Below are 22,137 nucleotides of genomic sequence, written 5' to 3'. Positions count from 1 at the left end.
ATCCCCGATTGGTGACACTATTTCCCGTTCCCAGTGCGCGCTGTGATAGCATAATTTTATACCCGAAGTCAGCTTTCTCGGAATAGGCCAGGAAAAATATTTGTTATACTTAGATACATCTTATGCCTAGTTTTGAACATTTATACCACTACCTGAATAATACACAATATTAATGTGTCTAGGCTGCATCAAACTCTATGTTATAAGACCGTCAGACACCGGTTCCGACACAATCCGGGGTAAATTTAGAAGATTTTGTCATATTAAGTATTACCACTCAGTTTTTACACTACATAGTGTTACCAGTGGCGAAGGGTGGAGGTAGACTGTTAAGATCTGCCATAAATAATGCACACTAAGCTTTGTCAGTCATACGTATTTGTTTTCATTGAAATAACACAACAATTTATAGATGGTGTTGGTTAGTTTTTAAAATTCAATCAATTAAACCCTGCAAAAACCAACCCATAATAGATAACAGTCAAAAAATACTCGTCTATAAGTATATAAAATAACATTGGATATTTTTGATCTATTATAGTTTGGTCTAGGCAAGGGCTTAATGAATTTAAAAAAAATGAACCAACGATATCGATACCATAGTTCAATAGGGGAACATCTCAAAATTTGCAGGTTTTGATCTATTATAGTTTGGTCTAGGCAAGGGCTTAATGAACTTAAAAAAAATGAACCAACGATATGTATAATATGTATTCTTAATCCAACTAAAACATATAAGTATGAATGAAAAAGTTTAGGTACCTACACAATTTTGTCATATCGCGCAAAATATACCAAAACTATTATGGGTTGGTTTAGGCAGGGTTTAATTGATTTTTAAAAACTAATCAATACCATCTATTGTATTCTTAGTTCAATAAAAACAAATACATATGACCAACAAAGTTTAATTAATGTGCACTATTTCTGACGGATCTCCACCCTTCGCGATTGGTGTATACACATATTTTTGCCACACGCATGCAATATAAAATTATAGGGAACGATGCACCAGCGGTAAGGACACAATAATTGCCAGACATGTCATAATGATGATCAATCTCCGTACTCAGCGGTGGACTTCAAAGTCAAATACGTAAGACACTGGATTCTCACCTGAGAGCTGTAAATTTGATTCTTTTCAATGTCACATTACATTTTAGCTGTGTGGTTTTTCCCAACCCTGGGCGTTTCTGTGACTATTTCACTAACACTACTGGGCACCTACACTAACTGTCACTGGGACTCATGGCTTGTTGTAGTGTTAAACAGAAAGAAAATTTTGCAGTTAATAAGTATAATAATAATATGATAGTATTTTAATACGTGTCCGGAAATTTGTACGTATGCAGTTGTACAGTGGTATTGCACCGTGAAATGTTGTATCGGAAAGATAAATTATGGTTGTATATTAAAAACCGTCCAACCTCTTTGGGTCGTATAGTACTGAGATAAAATTCATGTTTGAATAAAGCACGGTTCTTGTCGGTTTACAGAAAGCCAGCGGCAAACAAATTTTGAAAACAGCCGATGTACTGGATTATTTGTTAGGTTTTCATTCTTAAATTCATGAATTTTGCCAAAATTGGCCATGAAAATTGAATTAATGTTCATTATATAAAATTAGAGACTGCATAGAATAATGTAATATCTTTTCGATAGAAAGCTCACGGCGAACTGTGCTACGGTTAAAATTTTTTACGTATTTTTACGTAATTTACATGGAACCATTTTAATAAGCTTATAAGTTTTTCCACGCATGAAATTGTCAGCAGTAGTAAATTTTACAGATACATGAGTTTATGGTCTATACACCAATTACCCTGTTAAAACGTTACACGGAGAAATCGTTTCGTGTTTTATTGACGTCGATCTTACAAAGTGGGCACAAGGCGAACTAACGCGCAGTTTGTAACGTACCAAGTATCTACCTACACCAATGTATAAACTGTTTTACTAGTATTATAAAACATATCGAGATATTGTAATTTAGTTTGACATGTGCTTAGCATAGGTAAGCTTAAGGAAAGGTACAGTGGCGGGTTTAGGAGCTTGTGGGCCGGAGGCATTGATTAATAAAAGAAATAAACAATAAAATAAAACCATTAATTCCAACTACCAACGCACCTAGTAAAAATATTAATGTATATCTTTCCTAGAATCATATTCTCTAATTAAAAATAATTATTAGGTATTGGGGATAGCAGTGATGCGTAGGGAATCCAATATCGAGCCAAAATTTTGATCATGGGATTTCGGGATTACGATTTGACAATCCCGGGATTGGCATTTTATCCATAGTTAATATTAAATTGTTATATTTACAAATAACATTGATAAAATCAGTGAAAAATAAATCTAGTAAGCATAATTTATACTATTTAAGACATTTATTGTTAATATTGTGTACGTTCAATCTTGGAAATACATAGGTTTAATGGAGTAAATAATATTGTAATATAAATAATAATGTGTCGAAAATCAAAACGATTTTAAACTAAGAAGTAAAAACTTTTAAGTACTAGAAAAAAAATTCTAATTGAAAATAGTATTCCAGAGGAGGAATAGTTAATTACTGTTATGTCAGAATTTATTAAACTTCTTTCACACAATATATTTAAAATATAATACAAACTTACCGACAAAAAGTTCTAGGTTAAGTTTTCATATTTTCCCATAAATGCCAGATAATTAAAATAATAAACCAGGAGTGGATTTGTTGTTCTTGTAAAAACAGTTTCAAAGTAAGAACCTACTTACTTTAAAAGTTTGTATTGCTTGAGTTTCATAAGCTATATAGTGTTACTAACGTATGTGAACTAATGTATGATTATGATCTGTCAGTAATTTTTTGACAAAAACGACTTTTAAAATTAAAATCTCGCGTGATTTTTTATTACATAATAAATGTAATACGTTTGTAAAAACTCCTTACGTGTCCGAACAGTGTCGTGACCACCGCTTTGAAAAACAGTAAAATAATGACCCCGGGTCTTTTTTACTTATGGTAAATACAAGTGAAATAATTTATAACATAGGTACCTCTTTCCAAATAAGTTAACAACATTTAACTTCCCACTTCACACCAATTTTTGTTAAATGGCAATTCATAGATATATACTGGCCAAACAAACTGAATAAAAATTAATCATTCTATCATATTAAATACATTTAAAACTTTCTGAGGGCACCCAATTTATTCTGCTAAACAAATAATACCATCACATGTCTGCAAGTAGGGTCCAGTCACTTCGATATAATTGCATATTCAGCAGAGCATCTAAGTTGTCCCGATAGGTTTTTAAATTCGTAACAATCAATAAACAAAAATACCTTTTAAAAGTGTCATTTTCTGAGTTTATGAATAAATTAACATAGTTTGTATAGAAGATGGAATAGGTAAACGGTTTTTTAATCTTCTATAAAATGAGTATGCGACCTTTTTTGTCTTTTTTAAAAATCTTGTATAAACTGAGTGGATATCACTGGTTACATATAATCATGTATCGGAAAATACCCCTTACAAATGTAATATATAATGCGATGTTTCTTTTTAAGAGTATCTCTGTTAAAATAAATAAATGTGTCGATCGCCGATTATGCTTCGAATCAAAATCTCGTTTCGTGGCTCTATGTCTCTTAAAAGCCAACTGTGAAATCAGAAGGTTACAATACTCGTATTTATATAATATCTAAGTAATTTTTTGTGCTTTGGAAAAATACTGAAGGTAAAACACAATATGTAAGAAAATAATCCGGCAGCATAGTTTACATTATAATATACGAATATGATAAACATATTGAAGATTTTTCACATTTGTGAGGAGGATGATCTGCGAGTCGAAAAACACACGAGAGTTTTTATTGTCGCGGCGCTACGCCGTCGCCGTAGACAGCGAATCAGATAGCGGGGATTGCCCGAATGAAAGTAAAAATCCTTCGGTAGACAACGATAAGACCGTAAAAACGGTTATTGCAAAATGAAACCAACAAAAACTAACAGATTTACACACGAAAAGGTTACGCTTTGATACGTGCCCTGTTTTACGAGTACGGAATCTGAAACATTACTGGCAATAATAAAAATTACGAAAAACATACGAGTGGTTTAAGTTAGTTTAGTTAACCTTTTTTGACACATTTTACAAAGACACCGAATGCGACTGGGTTAAAAAAAACAGTAGCTGCATTTATATGAGTGACAACTTGAAAATTCTCAATATGCCAACCTGATTCACATGTCTAGCGAATTTACAAATTCCGAATAATACACCCAGCCAATGCCATTTGAGCAGTCTGCCTACACCTACACACTACCTTTCCATGACACGTGCGGATTCTATTCTTAATCTTTGCATCTCTTTTTTGCGTAGGCCGTAGGCCTATACCCCATATCATCACCAGAAGGGGTCGATCTACTTTTGGAAGAACACATCTCCTCTTCACAACTACTTCTACCATTCTCGTGTCCTTTATTCTTTGCTTCCACGTAATGTCGCTGAACTAAATAAATCTGTCAATCCAACGGGTTTTAGAGCGACCATTTAGTACCTTTTCGACAGGTACCAATGTTTGACTGATTTTTACCAGTGATTATTCATGCACATTCAGGCATTTCAATTTGATCCCACGCTTTCTTTGTCTGTCATCTTAACTATTGGTTGCTTTGATGTATTTCCACGTTGAGCCCAACATGCACCTTTATATGCGAAATCAAAACATATTTTTGGTTTATCACTATTTTTAACACTTATAATATAGGGGAGCGTGGGGTAATGGGAGCTTGCGGTTAATGGGAGCGACTGCAAAACAGGTACCATCTAACACTAAAATGACTCGAAAATGACCAAAACATCTTCGTCAATCGTCGGCTAAGCCCGTCGATCGCTGTCGGCTGCTTAGTGGCACGTGCACGCGCGTGGCGAGTGGAAGTGTGTTTTGGGCTAGGTGCTTATATCAATTTACAATACATAAACATCAACGTAAGTACTTAAAACTTTACTTATTTTATCATATTTTGTGTCCATTGTATAGCCAGATGCATGTTTTTTTGTTTAGTAGTTTCAGAATCAAGGTTTAAAATGGTTTGGTTACATTATTTATCAAACTTCAAAGTGGTTGACATTCGGGTAATTGGAGCCTAGGTGGCTCCCATTACCCCTATATAAATTTCACACCTCTTTTACTAGTAGAAAAGATTTTAATTGTTCCAGATGCCCAGAAATAGAAAGCTGACGACTTTCAAGGCTGGTTGAACGGTGACTTCGTTGGAAAATGCCCTCCGAAACCAGAAAGATTATATTTGTGTTTTTTGCTTAGTTTCATAACATGACGTGTTGATTCTTTTGATATTTTTAGTAATAGAGCATATTTTTGTTGAATTAAATTAGTAAATATTTAACATTTTATTGTACCTATATCTGTTATAATTGGTATAAGTGTTTGTAAGCATATTAAAATATGAAGGTCTCATTACATATTTGGTAAATTTTTGGCTCTCATTACCCTACATGTGGGGTAATTGAAGCCGAATGAGTTTTTCGGGAAAACGTTTTTTTTGTACCTTAGTTATAGAATTTTTAAGTGGAAATTGCAGTAATATTATTACTATGTAACCAAAGGACTCATTTCAAGTCTTAATAATAAACGATTAGAACATTTTGTTACTTTTTTTCAACAATTTCCTTAGTAGGCTCCAATTCCCCCTTGCTCCCCTAATATACAACAAAGGTATTTTATGAAGTCACAAGAAGCGAGATTGGTCCGATTGATGATAGTCATTTTATTATCGACATTTATTCACGACGGCCGCTATGAGTCGGCAAAACTGTTTGTGTAATTTGGTCGCAACACTACCATATAGGTATTACGTACTAACAATAGTATGACATGTTTGATCCCTTCCAAAATGTTGAGTCTAGAAGAGAGATGGGCCCTGGATTCGAATCCCAATTACTGTGTAAAATACGCATTTCAATATTGAGAGAATCAATAGTTGATTCCCGGGTTGCTGGATGGGGTCAGGGCCTGGGATAATAAAACCCAGGCCATTAAATACAAATGGCATAGTAGATAGTTCTTACCTACAAAGCCGATAGCAATTAGAAGCCGAGAGAATCGTTTACAACAAGTTCTGCTTATCAGTCTTTAGGTCAAACAATTTGGACTATAAATAGAAGGATCTTATAATACGCTGTATCTGTTATGAGAGTTATGATAATTGAAATTATTTTGCAAGAGTAAGCAAGACGTATAAATTAATGTTGGTACTCCACAAATATTAAGATCGCTCAGTTGCTCTTCCGATTTTATTACATACGCAATGGCGGCGATTTTTTATGTCCAATCTGATTACCTACTCGGCTGCAGTTATAAAAGGTTTTACAGAGATTTTACATAATAATGCTGAAGAGTATTATTGGCTGCTTGTCTAGGTAACTAGTCATCATAACGAATTGTCTTTTTACGCACCCTGAAATCTGGCAAATAAATGTCATAGCAGTAGTATTCTCTGCAAATGAATCTACAATGCGGAGTCACTTTTAGCTAATTTAATCAATTTCATACATTAAGGCTCCATCTATCAATAGAGATTACTACCATTAAAAATTGTACCTATTTATAGAATCGTGCATCATGTTTACGGACATGACTAATATGTCAATATCAATTCATTTATAGTATCTATCAATAAAATAGTGTTTTGAGAAATTCTAATGTCTTTCATAATTTGATCATAATTGCATAAATAATGTATTGTTTCAAATATTTCACGGCATTAGTGGCGTCCTTATTAGATTAATCTGGATTAGAATAACACGTATCGTTCGCTGTAAGGAATATCTTCAAAATCGATGTCGGACTCTTTTGAGACTATTATTATCTGACTAGCCACTTGTTCGAATGTGTTTGTATCATGTCTATCGAACTGTTAACTTGTAATAAATAATATGAAATAACTTATTCTAAGTTCGGAACAGGAGATGATGCATATTTTTTAAAATTTTAATTATTTTCTATTAGTAAAAATAATTAATATAAGTACTTACCTACTTAGAGATCGTTGGATATGAAAATGAGTGAATAATATGCTACTCTTTGAACAAAATATTGATCAAAATAAGCGAAAAGAATTAAATTATTTCAAATAATGGTCAGATGCTTTATATACACTATGTTTAATTTTTATTACTGCAATAACATTGTAATATTATTTTTCACACATTTTATTTGTGCCAGCGTGTTCACGAAGTAATAAAATATTTTCTGATAACGTGAAGGGTTTGATACATATTATTATCATCAGATCTATATTAGGTTTTTGAATTTACGTGCTATTTTAAGCACGTTTACATTATAATACATTTTCATGAAGTTGGTATCACACGCAATAAAAAATATCGTCTGCCCTCTATTACATCGTGACAAGTATGTTTGATATTAAACCATGAAAAAATGTTTTATTATATTATTGCTCACAATTTTATGGGACTACACAACGAATGTAATATGCAAATGCTGTCAAAAATTTCAATGTGAATTCACAACAGTTCGGGGATTTAATTCACGCGAAGCACACGCAAAACATTTTATAAATAATTCAACGGCAGCCATTTTGTGTAAACCTAAAATATCAAAAAACAGAAAAACAATTCGAAATTGCTTTTCGCCATTCGAGATAAGGGGGCGATTGTAAACAATATATTGAGTGACATGGCCTGGGCAGATTAAGTTCGAAGCAATTACGAATCCACATTAAATTTATCGAAAACAAACGATTTGCTATTAAATCAATCTCGAAAATCACCGATTCTTTGAATCCTTTACTCAACCAGTACGCGTGTACACACATTATTTGAAATCAAAAAGTTTCTATCAAAGCCAAATTGCGTTGGTACTATTTTGTACCGAGAAATTACAAACAACATCCCTACAATAAATCAAATATTGGATGAAATTTTATTGGGATGTTGGCCTTATCAAAATATGTATTTAACTTTAAACTTTTCATCGAATTCCAATATCCGGGTTTGAAATACACATTGATTAATCATAAGTAATAGTCAGTGGTGGTTTCAGTTTAAGCCAGTGGTTGGTAACCTACATACACTGTGATGTCACATATTATATTTTGTTTAAAGTATTTGACACTCCACGTTCTATTGAAATCAAACTAGTAAAACTATAAAGAAGGAACTGTTAGGAAGAAAGGACTACTTATATTAAAATACTATAATAAAAATGACACTATTTAAACATTGGGGACCTTAGTTAAATATAAAAATTAATTATGAATTCAATCATTTTTTTAAACAAAATAAAAATAAACAGATTAAAATTGCCTGTAATGCTAGCTAAAAATACGCCATAGTTGCCGACCATAGATGTTATAAATATATTGCCGACCCTATGTTTAAGTTTAATCTATGTATATACCCCTTAAAAGCTAATTGATTTTTGGGCCTCCGTATGGTAGAAATTACGCCAGTCAACTTAGTAAAAAAAAAACCTTTTTTTATATGCTTAAGTTTAAAAGTTTGTTACCTATTTTAGATTCAATTAATTTGATGTCTTATTTGTCAGCATTGCGTGGCAGGTCTTGAGCCCTTTTTCGAAGTTTAGATAGTGAGCTGAACGTTGTACTTAAAATCTTAGATTACGAAAAATACGCATCACCGGTGTAGGGAACGTCTCCTGTGATTCGAGGGAAATCCGCCACTAGTGACCCAATACGTATAGTTATATTTCATTTTCATTTTTAAACATACATACCTTAATAGTGTCTAGAACTCCATTATAATGGTTTTGAAACAAAGTTATTTTTGTTAATTCTATTTTAAGTATTAAGTCATTGAAGTTGACAACTGTTTCGTACTATGCACCCATCTTCGGAACGGTCGATTATAACTGAAGTTAAGCCGCCAATGTCGTGAATGAGAAGAGATGAGAAACATAATAATATATTAAAATATTGACATATTATAATAAAATTATACTCTCTCGCCCTATCACAACAGCGCGGGAGGGGCAACAGGTGGACCGTTCCGAAGATGTGTTTACAGCCCGAAATAGCTGTTAACATAAATTACTCAATTAAAGTCGAATTAACAAAAACAATTTTGTTTCAAAACCATTAGAAAAATATATGTTAAAAATATATTTATATTGAACGGTACTGTAGCCATCGTATTCCGTTCCAGACAATATACCTACGTTACTAATCAAGAAATCGGTAGAATACTAATCACGCCGAAATTTTAGTAATTCCCATAAGCTGTGTTGTGATTCAGCACACATCTTTGCGGATGATCTTTGGTACAATCTACAAAGATGGCACCTGTTGACGTCAATGTAATTATGGCCTATATCCATTTCTATTTAATTGGAATTGTAACCCTGAATATTATGAGCGATAGCGTGATGTATCTACTTAGTATTATATAGTATTGGTGTGAGCAATAGGTGCATACACCTTCTTTTTCCACCTCACATTACATTTTGTAGCCGTCTGATAGGTATAAGATAACTTTGTAAAACTGAAAACCTCTCTGCGAGGTTTTTAAAAGTTGATCATAAAATTTTATTACCTACTGCACATGTGGGAATAAAAGCGCACATCCGCAAAGTAGCCTAGACGAAAAGGTCAGTCCTCTCGTCTGGTTTTAAACACATTATTTTCGATTAAAATTATGTCTGAAGGAAAATCTGTTTCTGGTAAACCTAAAATAATAATATTAAATATAATATGAGTCAACAGATTCTTGATTATATTGAACTACCTAATAGTTCCCTCTAAACCAACTCTCCCCCGCACCACATTCGGTCTTAATCAAGCTTATCACGAGGTCCTACGTTTGGTGTGAAGCTTCAGTAGTTGTTTACGCCTGCGAATATCATCACGCTTACTCAAATTTGCTTTGAGTGAGTTTACTGAGACTTAATTTTCTTTTTTTAAATTACTTAATTTTTTAAATTAATTTTTTTTACTACCGACAGTAAATCCATGCACGTGTACAGGCGCTATTAGGCGTGAGTTGAAACAAAAGTAGCAAATCTTTAAATTTATAAAAAAATAACCGGGCACGTTTAGGTCAAATTACCATATTGGTGATTTATGACAGATAAATTAGGTACATTTTTGCAACAAACTGCTAATAGTTTATGCGACTTCTTCTTATGCCACCAAATCGTTTTACACGTCAAAATTAACTACACATGAAGGTAAAAGTGCCACAAACCTCAGCAAGAAACTCCGTTGGCGCCGATATGGACTCGTCGGCGTCCGTATACTCCGACAGGTCTTCGTTGCTGCTCCCCAAGTGACGCGCAGCCGCGCCGGCGACCGCCAGCTTGCCGCTCCGGTTCCCGTTCACCTCGCCCGCCATCGCCGCGGCCTCGGAACCTTTCGCCGAGGAAAGCCCGAAAAAGAACTGCTTCGCCTCCGCTTCCTCGCTCGTCGGGCTTTTTCTGCAGTTGAATGATAACCTGCTGCTTTCGCCCCCCGTTTTATTAACTAATAGCGGACGAACAAAATCGATAAGATCACTTTATTATCATAATCGCCACGAAACGCCGCATCAAATGATTTGTTTGACACACGAAAAACAATTGAACGCGACTAGAAACGTAGTCTGTATTTAAAAACGTTCGATACGCACACATTCAAATATTTTAAAATACGTATATTTACGAACATTCTTTTTTTAAAAACTGTTGCATTTATTTTTAAATATTTTTACGGATGTCCTGATAAAACTTATTCGCGGTAATTCGAATAGTGAGGGCAACAGCTGTCGTGTGCCTTATTCCACGGGGAACTATTACAATAATTATTGTGTCCTTCAAAGTTCTGCCGCACGTGTTGTTGTTGACAATGATTATTGTTAACGACACGATTGTCCTTCCCTGCGAATTTAGTTTCTACGTAAATCGGGTCGGGTATGACTTGATCCGGCTGACAGCGATATAAATATCTATCGAACGAGCTAGGCGCTTGATTCCCTTTTATTTCCCTCAAAATCGGGCGTCCGTAATTTTTCTTCGGCTTGCGCAGTTTTTTAGCGGTCTTGTCGTATTTTTTCCCTTCGCTGAGCGCAATCCTCGAAGCGTCTTCAGAGCATGGTAGATTATCATTTATCGCATACAATGACACGCAATCCTCTTTCGAGTCCGACGACAATTTAAAATCGTCTTTTGAATCAGCTTCGTCAACAACAATTTCCGAATTTAAGTCGACATCGATTCCCGCTTTAGGCGGTTCCAATTTTTCCTCCGTCAACGAAGTGTCGCTGTCGACAGTCGCATTGACAATCGGCAACTTTACGACCAAAGATATTTTTCTTTTTGTCTCTACTTCTCTGTTCCTGGGTTCAATAAACCTAACATAATCTACATTCCTATCCTTGACCACTTGATTCACAGAGCCGTTCAGAGATCTGGTAATAATAGGTGGAAGAAAATTGATGTCTTCTCTCCTGAGAAACGAAAAGCTAGCAGGAGTTCTGTTACAACATTGAGGTTTATCTTTATATTGTAAACCGCGATTATTTAATTTTGTGAACGACTGTTTTTTCAATTGATCAACATTTGTACTTTTCTCTGTATTAATTTTTGAGCGTTCTCTTGTTAGTTTTTTTTTTAGCTTTTCAGACTGGACTTCTTTTTGCGGCGTCACTGACGAAACTCCTTGTCTATTTCTGTTAGCAGTCGAATTGTTATTATTGTTGTAAGTAACCTTTCTAATCAATTCTTTTCTGTCCTCTGAAGTAGAGCTACATTCATTGGAAGATACTTTAACTTCTTTTATCTGAGACGTAAGAAAGTCTATTATTTGTTTTGCAGAAAGAGCCTTGAAGTTGGGCACACCAAAAGAGCGCTCGATAAGTTTTGATATTTCAGCCTTTTCTCTAGACAGAGGTAGCTTCAAAGTTTGCAAATTATTCTTATTCGTAACTTGTCTTTGGTGAATGTTTACGGCTTCTCTTGGTGACGAGGTGCTTGATCGCCCTCTTTGATAGCTGGTTGTAGTTTGAGGCCAGATTTCTTTTGATATTGTGGCGGCTCTTTGCGTTTCATGGACAGTATTTTTGTTGGCGTGATCGGAAATATTTTTTACGTCAACGAGTCTGGGCTTATACAATCGACTATTTGGCACGAAATCCAAAGATACCGTACGACTTCCTCGTTTGGATTTATTATTGTTCTTTTTTGCTTTGCTTTTGTTTTTCACTGGATTCTCTTTGTTTTTTATCGGCGACTTTCTGTAACAAAAGAAAAATATTATATTAATACCATTTTAAAGTAAAGTTCTATACTCTTAGTGCAAGAACGTAGTGGTCGCACGGGGGCGGCGCGGCGGCGTCTTGCGCAACTCAAACGTATAACCGTGTGTGAAATGTTCGTAGTCTTTTTTGGGGCAAAATACACACGGTTATACGTTTGAGTTTCGCAAGACGCCGCCGCGCCGCGCCCGCCAATTCACTACGGCCGAGCACTTAGAGTGTTTCCCAACCTTTTTAGACCTGCGGACCAATCAAAATAGGAGAAATATTTCAGGGACCGCTAATACAAAAAAAAAAAATATTTATATAGTATTTTTTTTATTAGTTTCTAAATTTTAAAGTTTGATTTTGAATACAAAAAAGTACAATTAAAATTCTTCTTTTCTATTCTATTGAGCATATCCAATCCTAATAGGATCATTATGAGCCGCCACAGAGTGGATGTTTGTATTAATGTATTAATAATTATTGTATTAATAGTATGATTCTGGGGTTTTTAAAATGTGGTTTTTCTATAATAAAGAATTTAACATTCTTAAAACCTTATGTATATTTAGTATTGAATAAAAAACATCATTATTTATAAGTGCAAGAATTTCAATAATCAAAAAATATGAACTAGATAGTGCAAACGATTGTTACGATTGGGTTAGTAATGCCACTGCCTCCTGATTGGCGGAATTTGAATTACCCTTTTTTAACCATGTCCGATCCTAATAAGTTCATACGTCTCTCCACAGAGCGGAGGTTTTAATTTACAGTTTATTTTTATTTGTACTAGAAATGTATGTTATCCACTTGCTCAACCTATTTGGTCCATACTTCATACTCTCACTCCAAACACAAATTGAAAAATAATATGTGTATTTTCCAGACTCAGGATTCGAATCTGGGACCCACGACAATATAAGCCGACGCATAGGCTGCTCGGCCATTAAATAACCACAAACCGATCAGCAAATAAATTGTTAATAATAATAAATAATAGAATAGTTGATAACTGTGGCTTCAGTTTTGTTTTGGAAAGACGAAATACGGCATTGACATCCATTCGGTTTCTCCGTTTCGTTTTTATTACTGACATGACCGAAAAAGTTTTCGAACATAAATTGGTAGTTAAAATGTGGAAGATAATCTAATGCATCTGTAACTAACAATGTTGTATTTTATATCTGAATACCAAAGTGGCATCAAAAGACAATTCAATTAGGTTTTTATATTCATGAGTATTAATTGCATATCGATTGACGTCTTCCATAAACGGATTATTTTTTTTATGAGGATTTGCTTGGAATTTTTGGCATAATTTGGGGACAACACTGTTCTGGACCCGTCAAAAAATTCTGCGATCCGACAGTTGGAAAACACTGTTCTAGATACTAGTTAATGAAAAGAATGTTTATACTGCAAGATATTTTTTCTCTGATGAAACAAACATTGAGAAATATACTTATATGTAAACATCAACAGTTATCACGGAAAACTGTCTTGTTATACTAGAAACACACCATCACGTCACGTGTGCTCATGTGCTATAATCACCATAACATTTAATAATAAAAACGGACAACCTAGAAAATCATTGTTTTAATTATCTGGCATTTACAGCTCCTTTCCAAACTACTTATACTAAAATGAAAAAAAATACGTTACTGAAAAATGTGTAAGCTTTTGAAAAATTACACACGCGTGAGGTGACATTAGTGTAGTTGTGATAAATATTTTAGCTAATTTTTCTAAGTTAGCTTAGTTCCTCAGTTCCAATGAAAACAATTAATAATTAGTATGATTGACAAAGTTTAATGTGCACTATTTATGTCGAATCTTAACAGCCTACCTCCACCCTTCGCCACTGTATTATACCATCATATTGCTTTTCAGTAAGGCTATCACATTTGAATACAATACAGTCATATTTTATACAAAATTAATTAAAAATATTTACTACTAACTTTATATTTCGCACAAAAACTGTATATTTAACTAATATTTACCGGCTTTACGTCATAAAATCTGATTCATTAATTCATATATCTTCTATCATACTCTAACTAATATTGCATTATTGCATAGGTTATACGCGTGTATAATAATTTCTCACTCGCACTTACGGGTAGTTTTGTTCAGGCGTTCGCTTCACCCTAAATCAATTTCCGAAAAAGTATAAATCCAACTCTTCATCGTAAAGCATCTACCAGCAGAGTATTTTACCCTTAAACAATTTATTAAGTACCCATGTAATGGTACATTAGATAAACCGAGTTAAAAAAAGTAATAATAAACCTGTCAGAAGCAGCGAATGATCCTTTCCCCTCCCTTGTAAATCTCACGAAAACTTGATGCAAATGTGTTTTTTTTTCTGAAACTATTACGAGGAAATAGGAAATTTTAAGATGGAACCATCAATCATACTTTATTACATATTTTATCCCGGAGAGTATTTTTCACAAAAGTTATTCACCGCTCTGATATTATTTCGTTGTATTTTGAGTTTGAAAGGTAAATTTATTCAATTCAATTAATTTTATTTTAGAAGATGAGTGAATAGAAAAAATAGTTTATTAAATAATTATTATCAGAAAAAAATTGGAGTAATCCTGACCCAAGATAACTTAATACTTTGGTAATAAAATACAAAAGCCGATTGCCAATAAGTATCGCAATTTAGAAAGGGCTTCAGAGAGTTTTTTTACCAATAGTTAAAATTGCCACAATTAGATATCATTGTAGTTTGTAATCCCGAGCGGCATAGGTTCGACGCGTCTTCTTTTCAAAAAGATTTTTTCTGGTGGTTATTATTTTTCTCAGAAGTGTATTCAAATTATGTACGTTACAAGACGTTCACAACATGACATTAAGGCCATACCTCAGCTGAGACACGGTCTAAAAAGATCGTCGCTAGGCGATGCGCGGATTGCGGGTCGCTGGTGCAAATGAGGCATGTCAAACCAATTATAATTTGTCTTATAAATCCTACATGTGACCATTTAATGTTCTGTTTACTGTTTTATCAGTAACAATAATAATATATTCATTGACATGTTTTCTTTTTAAAGTAAATGGGTAACGTTTTAAGTCATCTTTACACGATTTAAGAATTATTACAGCCGTCGCCATCACGAAGCAAAATGACGTGTTTCCAGCTCTACATTCTCTCTCCGAATGGGAGCGAGTGCAAAATTTCGTCGCGCCTATGGTTGAAAATTATTTGCCGTTTCACTGATGAATCACCTTAAACATATTATTATAAAGAAAGGTAACCTAATACCAAGAAACCAATGAAAATAATAAATATTAAATAATATAAAACGTGCGTTTAAAAAATAATGAATATACAAAATAATATATTATAAGTTCAAGGAATTGCACAGATCTCAAGCGGGCCCCCAGGTCACGATGTTTTGCGCCCCCCCCCCCCCCCCAACTTATTCAAATGGTTAAGGCGATGTCTTTACCTACCAGAGGCACCTAGCGGAAAATACGAAGTTTGCAATTTGAGACATTTTTTTGATAATTTACAATTTCAACCTATTATTTTTTCGGTATTATAAAGGACGAATCTATCATTGTGATTGTGCATCGGCACCTTAAATTAATATTGTCGAGGATTTGTTTTTTTAACATACTGCGGCATCCCAAGGTGTCATGACGTATATTTTGAACGCCACTAAAGTACATAATTATTGTACCTACAATAAAATAAAACGTCGGTACTAAAGTTAATAATTTTCCGAGGCTAGGTAAATGCCCGTGTTGGCCTCGCGGTAACGTATCCGCTGGGTAAGTCGAGGGTCTCGGGTTCAGATTCAAATTCCCATGTTAGATCCAGAGCATAGACCTAAAAGGTTCCCGTAAAAAACCAAAACCTCTTCGTGAGGCCGTATTGTAGAGCCAAATGAAAAACAATGGTAATTGTATAAATGTCATAATAAAAATGTTATACTATCAGCGACTGTATGCAAAACACACGCAAAATATTAACGGTAAAACTTTTACTGGAGAATATTATTAATATCGTTTTTATCATTCTTACGGCAACACAGAATAAGACATAAAATTTCAGAACGCAGCCTTAGAGAAAAAAATATTAACGGTTTTCGGCAACGCAATAAAATTCATAATAGCTTTTGTAATGGCAATACCTGCAAACATATTTACCGCTTACAAAGGAGCCCTGGAAAACGGAATGTATATAGTTAAGTATCCAAGTATATACAGGAATTTTAATATATCCCTGAGGGTGAAATAATCCATACGGACCTACTTACTGTGTGGCGTGTACCTACATATTGCAAAGGTGAACACACACTGGACAGAAGCCGCGGAGAAAATCGACGGTTAAAAATAATGAGTGTTTTTTTTTTTTTTTGCTTAGATAGATCTTACAAAAGGCTTAACTGTCAAATCGAGCTGTAACACTGCGCTCACTTTTTAACATATTGTCTATCTAGCTTAAAGGGTTAAATATTTTTCCACGAGACGGAGCGATAATTTTGGGGATTATAATAACCGGAACGGCGCTCCGGAGCGTTCCGGTCCATTTCAAGCCCTGGAAGAGACCATAAAGAGTGTATTACATCCACAAAAATGCACCGTTTAATGTGGTTTACATGCTAGTGGCATCATCGAACTTAATTTCTTCAGAAATAGGGCGGAGTTCGCGTTACTGTTAATGGAGATCGTTACCGGATAATAATTATATTTTTTTAAATATACATAGATGACATTGATGAGGACAAGATGTGGTTTCAACTGGATGGCGCTACGTGTCATGCGACCACCGTAAACATCGAATTATTGAAATCAAAAATTTGGCGACAAGTTCATTTCAATTGGTTACATTCAGACATGTAAAATCAAGTTATATTATCAAACCCTGTTTTACAATAGAAATTGATAATTTAATAACGGAACGCAAACAAACTCCATTGAAAAGTTTACCGATTAAGTATGTTGTCTTATATTAAAATGTTAAATTAAATGAAAATATAATATCATATTATAACTGGCGTATTGACAAAATATTAATTTAAAAAATTCTATAACCACGATGTATCCATAGTCTACAGAAATCTGACGTACCTACCAAATATAGCTCTACTCTCAATTTTAACTCAAAGACGTACACAATAATATTTTTCTATGGTATTAAAATATTTTATGTGTTCATTTATTGTTACATTATAAAGATAAAGTATAGGGTACCTATCATAATGATATTACAAAGTGTACAGATTATCTAGGCTGAAAACTCGCAAAGACACGCCAAATTCTTATTTTTTTATATTCACACAGCACAGGGCTTGAAATGGACCAGTGCGTATAGGAGCGCCGTTCCGGTTCATGAAATCCCCAAAATTATCGCTTCGTCTCGTGAAAAAAATATTTTGACCATTTGAACTAGATATGCCATATAATGTTTGAAGCTTTCACGGTTGTTTTTTATCGTAGTAGATTTTTGGGTTTTCACCGTGTGTCCTTCTTCACTCAACGTTTCGGGCTCGTTGAAGAGGCCATTATCAATAGATGATATGTTTTATGATGAAAATGTAGTGAAGGTATATGAATGTAAACGTTGCTCTAAGAGTGTCAAAAGAAAAGCAAAATTGCTCAGAATAATCAGTCAATCGTTACGACCAGGGATACCGGCTCGAATATTGAATTGTGAACTTCTAGAACAGTAAAGAAGCGTGTGAGTGAACACGAGAGGGCATACCGACTTAAACATTACACGATGTCAGCAATTGCTGAGCACTCGATGGATACAGGACACAAATTTGACTTTGAAACCAAGATATCGGGTCGGAATAAAGGATATTTCGCACAATTGGTAAAGGAGGCCATTGAAATCCATAGAAACACCCTGATCTCTTCTTGATTGGTCTCACTCCATATGCGACATTAAACACCGGGTCAGTTTCTAACTTGTCATAATTATAACAAAAAATCTAACGCACTTTACATAGATACAATGTTAATATTTTTATAAAAAAATATCGTGCGCTCCGGTTCGTAAAATTGTTAATTTCGAGCGCTGACACTGCACTTTGGCCGTTAAAGGAAACCTATTTCAGTGGGTACACGAACGCTATGGGTCGTGTATTATTAATTATGCATTTCCAAGAAGGCAGAACGTTATAACTCCTTCTCGGGTGCAGTGTGGCATGCATGTCTTTGGCGTCATAAACAATGTTGCATGTATTCGATGCACTTGGCTCCAGAAATCCTGCAAGCCGCAATACCATGCACCCACATTATTAGTTACACGAAGTTGTTTCAACTCATAACAATCCGGCATTTAAATATTTTATTAAAATGGTGTCATGTAAATTGATAGTAATTGTCAATCATACAAGTTAATAGTAAAGTTGTGCGGTCTCTGTATAGTGAATAATAATAATTAATAAAATCTCCATTGTTTAGTGTAATTTCTCTGCACTAAACTGTCGTAAGCGCTGTAGTAGCTCAATTTGAAAAACGCTTCAGAGAGTATTAAAAGCCATTTAGTTAAAATTTGTCGCAATTAAGTATGACGCCTTTAGCATAATGGTATATTTGCATGGGCGCGATACCTGAGAGACGCAGGTTCGATTCCTGCGGTTGTCTTACTTTTTTCAAAAAAGATTTTTTTCTATCGGTTATCATATATTTTCTCAGAAGTTTTTTCAAAATTATGTATATATGTTAAATATTTATAGCTCTAATTTCTTTGGTCATATCTATATAAGTACATATTTGCCTTCAGATCAACATTATGGCTACTTCCTTGATACATAAGCGCTTCCCTATTTTCCCTGGTAGGTATATCAGTACGCTTATAAAATACCTACTGTTCTGTTCGGTCGTGAATCGTTTAAATCCCGCCAACAGACAGCCTTCGAACCTGGTGTAGAATGTGTTAAATAATGACCGAAGCATTTGTTGGTAAGTACTATGGAACCACATCGGATATGCACCGCTCTGAAAGTCAAGAAATAAAAATGTTTCAATCGTATTGCAGTATTTCAAACACCGGAACGGTAACAACTTTTTTACCGCATACACAGGTACTCAATACACAGGTACTCAACTCGTGCCAATTATAGTAAGTAATTCTCTCTGAACTACAGCAAACTACGACTAAGTACCCAAACTATAACAATTAGCTACTTTTATACTACCCCCATAAAATGAATAGCCTAAACATCCATTTTTGTAAAAATTGAGTTACGGACGGGATTTGTTTTATGTCTATAGTTTACTAAAACCATTAATTAAACTTTCAAAATTAGAACAACTAAAAATTTATTAGCAAGAAGAAGTTAAAATTACGCAATTAAAATATAATTAGTTACTTACATAAAAAAAACATTGATTAATATCTAAATAATCTAGGTGTCTCCTTGTTACAGGGTTGGCGAACCTTTTTTCGTACGCGTGACAAAATTTCCGAAATATTATTTTATGACTGTCTGACGTACATATCGAGCAGTTTTTCATGAGGAAAAAATAGTTTTTAAGAATGCTATTACAAAGGTTTAAAAATTACAATTTATTTGAGTTTTTAGTTGTTGAGATTCCATTTTTCACCGTGGTTCTAGCCAAGTGCATGTCTTTAATATATTTTAATCACACTTCTATCATATATTCCCTATCATTAAACGGTTGTCCATTTTTAGCGATTATGTTTGAGGCAAAATAACAAGCAGCTGCTTATATTTAAATGACTGCCGATAAGTTTCATCAGATATGTTGGTTGAATATTTTTATTTTTAATTGCCCGATTGGTCTCAATCATTGTAAATCGGTCAACTCAGAGTGTCGCGGCGCGGCTACCCCCGTCGCCTGATGAGGTCAGTGCGATAATATTATGTTACGCATAAAGCCTAAGGATCGACCTATGCGATTATATATTTACACTAAACGTATTACTTAGTTATGTACTGCTGTTTTTTATACAATGTCATCTGTTTATTTATAATGCCTGAATTTTATAGTTTCCATTTGTGCATCGATTGGTAAATATTATTGGTCTCTCTACATCAGGGGGGGGGGGGGAAACTTTTTGGCTGGAGGGCCAAATTCAAGAATTCAAAATGAGCGTCGGGCCGCAAGTAAAATACCATTTTTAGATATACACTATTTATTATCACGAAAAATAAACATTACAAAAAATTAATGAAAAGCATGAAACTGTTGTACATTTTTTAACATTTTTTTAAATTCAGGTGTTAATTTTGTAGTTGATATTCTCAAAACTGCTTGTAAAGGGGCATCGGAGATATTTGATCGTAAAGAATTTTTATTGAGGTTCATGATCGAAAATGTTTGTTCACATAATATATAGGTTGATCCAAAAATAACGAACATTTTTCTTGCATAATCTTTACGTTGGTCGAATTTGTCTGAATTAAGGGCATTTGTAAAATTTGGAGATTTCTTCACGACGATGAAATTCTCTTAAATCAGTGTCACACTGCAGATCAATAATCTTAAGTTGTAGCTCTGTCGATACACTATCAATATCTATTGAAAATGGATCGCGTACTATTGCTAAACACATTTTAATCTATTGTCAATATTTTTTAAAAAATATATAAAAAAGTTATTCGTTATTAGAAGTACAATTAATGATATCGGGCCGCAAAAAAATACCCAGCGGGCCGCAGTTTGCCCCCCCCCCCTGCTCTACATGAATAATCGTGATAGGATCAGGCCGCAGTGAAGTATCTCGGAAGGTGGAGGTGAGTTGAGTTGAACGAGTTGAATTATATCACAATTGTTTACAATTATAGGTTGTGTCCGAGAAAAATCGTCTTGAGAAATGAATTTTCCGACATTTTGAGAATAGAAGACTCTCAAAAAATCTATAAATTGTTACTAGACTAAGCTGCCGACCGCAACCGGTATTTAAAAAAAACAACGGAGTCTTTTAAGACAATAACATTTGATTTCTCGGTAGGTCAGCGTCGTCAACCAGCATAATAATTATGACATTTTTCTAGTGTATTTTTATGCCATGAACAGTTTTAAAAGTAATGAAAAACGTTACAAATTTATATTACATATAAATTTTAAAACTCATCAGTGATACTTTTTTTTCGGCCGAGAGACGTAAAAAATAGGTCTCGGCTTCGAGTCTGAACGGAATTCGTAAATGTGTCGATTTCTCAAGAAAGATTTCGATAATTCTCGAATCTCGAGAAATGAAAAAAGTCGAGATATCATAAGCACTATTTACAAAAGTATATAAATATGAAGTATTAAGTAACCAAGTAGTAAGTGGTAAGTGACGCTTATTTCACGTACAAGATTTGTACATGTGTGTAGGAATACTGCTAGATAGGGTAGATAAGTTAAGGCTGATCAATGATAAACGTTGTGTACAGGTAACCCTTGCAATTTTTGAAACTATGCCTTTTGAATATTCTTAAGGCTATACTTCAGTTGAGGCATGGTCTAAAAACATCGTGGCTAGGCGATGCGCGGATTGTGCAAATGACGCGTGCCGAACGAAATATAATTTGTCATAAAAATCTAACATGCGTCCATTTAATGTTATGTTTATTGTTATATTACTAATAATAATAGTATATTCATTGACTTGTTTTCTTTTTTAAGTAGGTACATACGTTAAGTTTTTTAGTCATCTATCTTTACACGATTTAAGAATATTTTCATCCGGCGCCATAACAAAACAAATCGACGTGCGGACACCTCGACTGTCTGTCTCCGATTGGCGAATAGTGAGAAATTTCGTCGCACCTACTGTTGAAAATTATTTTCCGTTTCACTGAAGTACGCTCTTAATAATACGTGTTGTACAAATTTTAGTATCTGTAGGGAGGACGTTACAGATACAATATAATTATTTTTT

At 34.2% G+C, this 22,137-nt stretch overlaps 1 protein-coding gene across 1 annotated transcript in view; it reads right to left on the bottom strand.

Moving 5' to 3' along the window:
• Positions 1-22,137, bottom strand: part of LOC147073184 (uncharacterized) — a 251,673-nt gene that overhangs the window by 22,709 nt on the left and 206,827 nt on the right. Inside the window, exon 3 of the mRNA XM_085945149.1 lies at positions 10,239-12,260. Coding sequence (XP_085801275.1) covers positions 10,239-10,385 — 147 coding nt within the window. The 5' untranslated portion in view covers positions 10,386-12,260. The remainder of the gene's footprint in view (positions 1-10,238; positions 12,261-22,137) is intronic.

Source organism: Rhyacophila brunnea, unplaced genomic scaffold (assembly GCF_057557595.1).
Source record: "Rhyacophila brunnea isolate RB1 unplaced genomic scaffold, BYU_Rbru_1.0 scaffold_18, whole genome shotgun sequence".
In the NCBI taxonomy this organism is placed as follows: Eukaryota; Metazoa; Arthropoda; class Insecta; order Trichoptera; family Rhyacophilidae; genus Rhyacophila; species Rhyacophila brunnea.
Note: the sequence above shows the minus strand (reverse complement) of the source record. Positions and strands in the feature narration are given on the sequence as shown.